General features: G+C 32.5%; 1 protein-coding gene across 1 annotated transcript; it reads right to left on the bottom strand.

The window, feature by feature from the left end:
• Nucleotides 1–3,470, bottom strand: LOC102602108 (uncharacterized). Its single transcript, XM_006360714.2, has 4 exons — nucleotides 2,736–3,470; nucleotides 1,793–2,638; nucleotides 597–691; nucleotides 1–343 (listed from the first exon to the last, which is right to left on the bottom strand). The coding sequence occupies exons 2-4, from the start codon at nucleotides 2,590–2,592 to the stop codon at nucleotides 330–332; spliced, it is 909 nt and encodes a 302-aa protein (XP_006360776.1). The 5' UTR covers nucleotides 2,593–2,638; nucleotides 2,736–3,470; the 3' UTR covers nucleotides 1–329.
• Nucleotides 3,471–3,674: the final 204 nt, after the last annotated feature.

Raw genomic sequence — 3,674 nt, 5'->3', positions numbered from 1 at the left:
TTTATATTAATAAAACTTTCAATAAAGCATCCAAAGTAGTGTCAGACACCATAATCACCTACTACAATATTTTTTTTCAATAAAATAAAAATTTCACCAATCACTTCAAATATTATCTCATTAGCCTTCTTGTTTCTCAACCAAGACATTTTTTTTACCCACCTAAACCAAAAAAAAAAAAGTGCCAAATATGTCTAAAACAGATTCAATTATCCAATTTACAAAAAACAGTTTCTGAATCTGCAAATAGTCTTTTAACACCTTGCAAGTTGCTTACTAGGACAAAACTTGCTATCACTCATCAATTATTATTATTACCATTATTATTATTAGGAAATAATACCAAATACATTATCATCAGTCTCTGATTTATCCATTCCTCTTGTTTCTCAACCAAGACATGTTTTTTTCCCACCTAAACCAAAAAAAAAAAAGTGCCAAATATGTCTAAAACAGATTCAATTATCCAATTTACAAAAAACAGTTTCTGAATCTGCAAATAGTCTTTTAACACCTTGCAAGTTGCTTACTAGGACAAAACTTGCTATCACTCATCAATTATTATTATTACCATTATTATTATTAGGAAATAATACCAAATACATTATCATCAGTCTCTGATTTATCCATTCCTTCTTCCAACATCATTTCTTTGTATCTGCAATCACTGCTGCAAAATGCCTTCTCACCTCTACAAAGAAAACACAATACACAATTACAAAAGGGAAATTTTTCGAGGGTAGAGAATATGCAAACCTTGGAGGTTGTTTCTGAAAGACCCTCGACTCAAGTGCATTAGTAGTTATGAATGAGGAAATAGGCCAATGAAGAAAACATGATAACTAATATGGAGAGCAATACAAAGCATATAGAAAAAGGAACAAAAACATTGTCATATATATGGTAACAAATATCAAAAGGCAAGAAACGAATAAGGCTAATACTACGACATACATGATGCTCCAGACTACTGCCAAGCCTAATCCCACCAAAAAGCACGACAACACCTACTAACCTTCTAACTTAATCTACGACTCTTCAAATGTTAGTGTCATTTTAAAGAATCTTTCACAGAATACAGAACCTTACAGAAGTTCTCAATCCTACTACCAAAAATTTGCAAAGAGTAGAAGAGTAAACTATTCTAAAAAAAGGTGTGTCAGACAACAATTAAATCATGAACAAAGAGAAGTAAAAATCTGACCCTCATGACCACATTAATCAAACAAACAGATCATATGAAATCATCAAAATACTTTAGAATAGGCTATGAAACTTTAACATCTAAACCTACTTTTGGACTTAGTCTCATAATGTCATAAACATTTTTTAAAGGTTATTTTACAGAAAAAAAAAAAAAAACTTTGCTAAAACTCTGAATGCTACTAGAAATTTGCCAAAGGGTAAGTTCAAATTAACCTTGCTCAAGAGTAAATTGTACTAGAACAAGTATAGTGAGTATCAAACAACTTAAAGGACATATCAAATAAGTTAAATCATGCAAAAAGGAAAAGTCTTCCCCTTATGACTAAGATTAAGCTAGCGTTTGGCTATAGATTTTGAATCTAACCAAAAACCGGTCTAGACTAGTTTTTTGGTTTTTGGGACTTCAACTCACAAAACTTCAACTTTTTACCAACATAATGCATATCCAAATACAACTTGAAAGTTCCAAAGCCACACTTCAAGATTCAAGTTCAAAATCTACGGCGAAGCGAGAGCTAAACAGATCATAACTAGGAGCTACTAGTCAAGTTTTGAAATTTTGTAAAAACCAGAAAATTTGGAATACCTGTACATGTAAATGTCTTTCCCTATTCCAAGATTCTTCTTGCAATTGTGACAGAAGCTGAGAAAACTCTCAGATGGATAGCTCATTGGAGGATTAGGAAAAGTTTCATTTTCTTTTCTTGATGCAGAGTACTTAACAACACCACAACAGCTTTCAAGAATACAATCATCAAATATATGAGTTGTTCTTGGATTTGGACCATATGAAATTACACAAGTATACTCCTCAGAAAGCTCCATTTCAGCAGCAGAGAGACTACTAAAAGCCCCAGGTGAATTTGGGATATCTATGTTAGAATTTGAGGAACCAAATGGAGATTTCTTCACAGGAGATGGTGAAAAGCCAGGAGAGAAAGAACCTAACTGAGAATTTCTAGTCTTGATACCAAAATCACCAGGTGAAGGTGGTGAATCAGTAGGGTAATTAAAAGAAGGAGGCAATGTAGGGATCTGAATCTTCAACTGTGAACCAAGAACAACCATTCTACTAATAGAATTCATTTCTTTAGAATCAGATTTTTCATCAATCAGAGCATCAACAAGACCAAGACCAACCCCTTTTGAGTCAAGTTTCTGAAAATGAACTCTACTTTCTGGTTTAGGAGATTTTGGATCAGACCAAAAGGGGTTTCTCAAAACAGTGAAAGGCTTACTATCAAGAATTGAAGTTGGACTCATAATAGACTCAGTATCAGGAAACCCCTTAGCAGAAAAACAAGTAAACAACCTTGGTGAACCAAAAAAAGAAGAGGTTTTTCTTGAATTCTCCATTGGAGATGGTAAAGAATTATAATCTGCCATTATAAACTGTGCTTAAAAGATTCTGATCTTGAACTTCTCCTTATTCCTATACAACAAAATCAAACCAAAGTGTTACAAAGTTTCCAACTTTCCAATTTAAGAAACAAAAAAAAAACTTACTTCCAACAAAGATTACTACATACCTTGATTATTTCAGCTTGAATACACCATCAAGATTCAATTTTTAAGCAACCCCAGAAACTGATTTGTACCAAAAAGTAAAGATCCAAAGAAGGGATGAATAAAGCAACTTTCTTTCAACAAGAAGAATCCATCATATCTAAGAACCGACATGAGACCTCAATAGTCATCATCAACACTAAACATTTACAAAAGCAACAAAAAATTAGTCATCTTTTTCTTTCTCTTCCCCTTGCTTTTTTTTCTCTCTTTTGTTTCCTGTGAATACTTACAACACTATATTATTTCAGCAAAATTGCAACATAAAGACACAAAGCCTTACATGCAGACAAAGACCCACAAATCAAAAGTTAATCAACAAAAAGAAAAATTAAAAAAATACCCCATAATTTTTTTATTTTTTTATTTTTTTTTAAAAAAGTCTGATTCACTCTTCTAGTGCTCCTAACTGCAACTTTTTTTTTTTTGTGGGTTTTTGTCCTCTTTCCCAACCCACTACACTTTTAGTCCCTTTTCCCCTTTTTTTCTCCACACCTTACTCTTGTTTCAGTTTCTTGAAACAACTTTTATTTATAACTTGAAAAAAAAAAAAAAAAAAAAAGGTGCATGAAAATCAGTGGTTTAGATGAAAACATTGGGCTTTAATCTGAAATGTGGCAGGTTATTCATGGTGGTATTTTTTTTTTTTTGGTGATTGAAAGCTCAGTCACTGAAAGGGAGTCTGCTAAACTGAGGGAACTGCTTATTAAATGAAAAAAAAAAAAAAAAAAAAAAAGGTGCATGAAAATCAGTGGTTTAGATGAAAACATTGGGCTTTAATCTGAAATGTGGCAGGTTATTCATGGTGGTATTTTTTTTTTTTTGGTGATTGAAAGCTCAGTCACTGAAAGGGAGTCTGCTAAACTGAGGGAACTGCTCTTCTCTAATACCTCTAGACTTCA

This window comes from Solanum tuberosum, unplaced genomic scaffold, assembly GCF_000226075.1.
Source record: "Solanum tuberosum cultivar DM 1-3 516 R44 unplaced genomic scaffold, SolTub_3.0 scf00334, whole genome shotgun sequence".
Classification (NCBI taxonomy): domain Eukaryota; kingdom Viridiplantae; phylum Streptophyta; class Magnoliopsida; order Solanales; family Solanaceae; genus Solanum; species Solanum tuberosum.
The sequence above is the reverse complement of the archived record's forward strand: the minus strand, read 5'-3'. Positions and strand labels throughout refer to the sequence as shown.

What these genes read in the sequence shown, in the direction of transcription:
- LOC102602108 (XM_006360714.2), bottom strand. Translation starts at nt 2,592, where the DNA reads ATGGCAGATTATAATTCTTTACCATCTCCAATGGAGAATTCAAGAAAA. An exon ending in AAAGACATTTACATGTACAG is followed by an intron (nt 692 to 1,792) that starts GTATTCCAAATT and finishes TTTTCTTTGTAG; the next exon opens with AGGTGAGAAGGCATTTTGCA.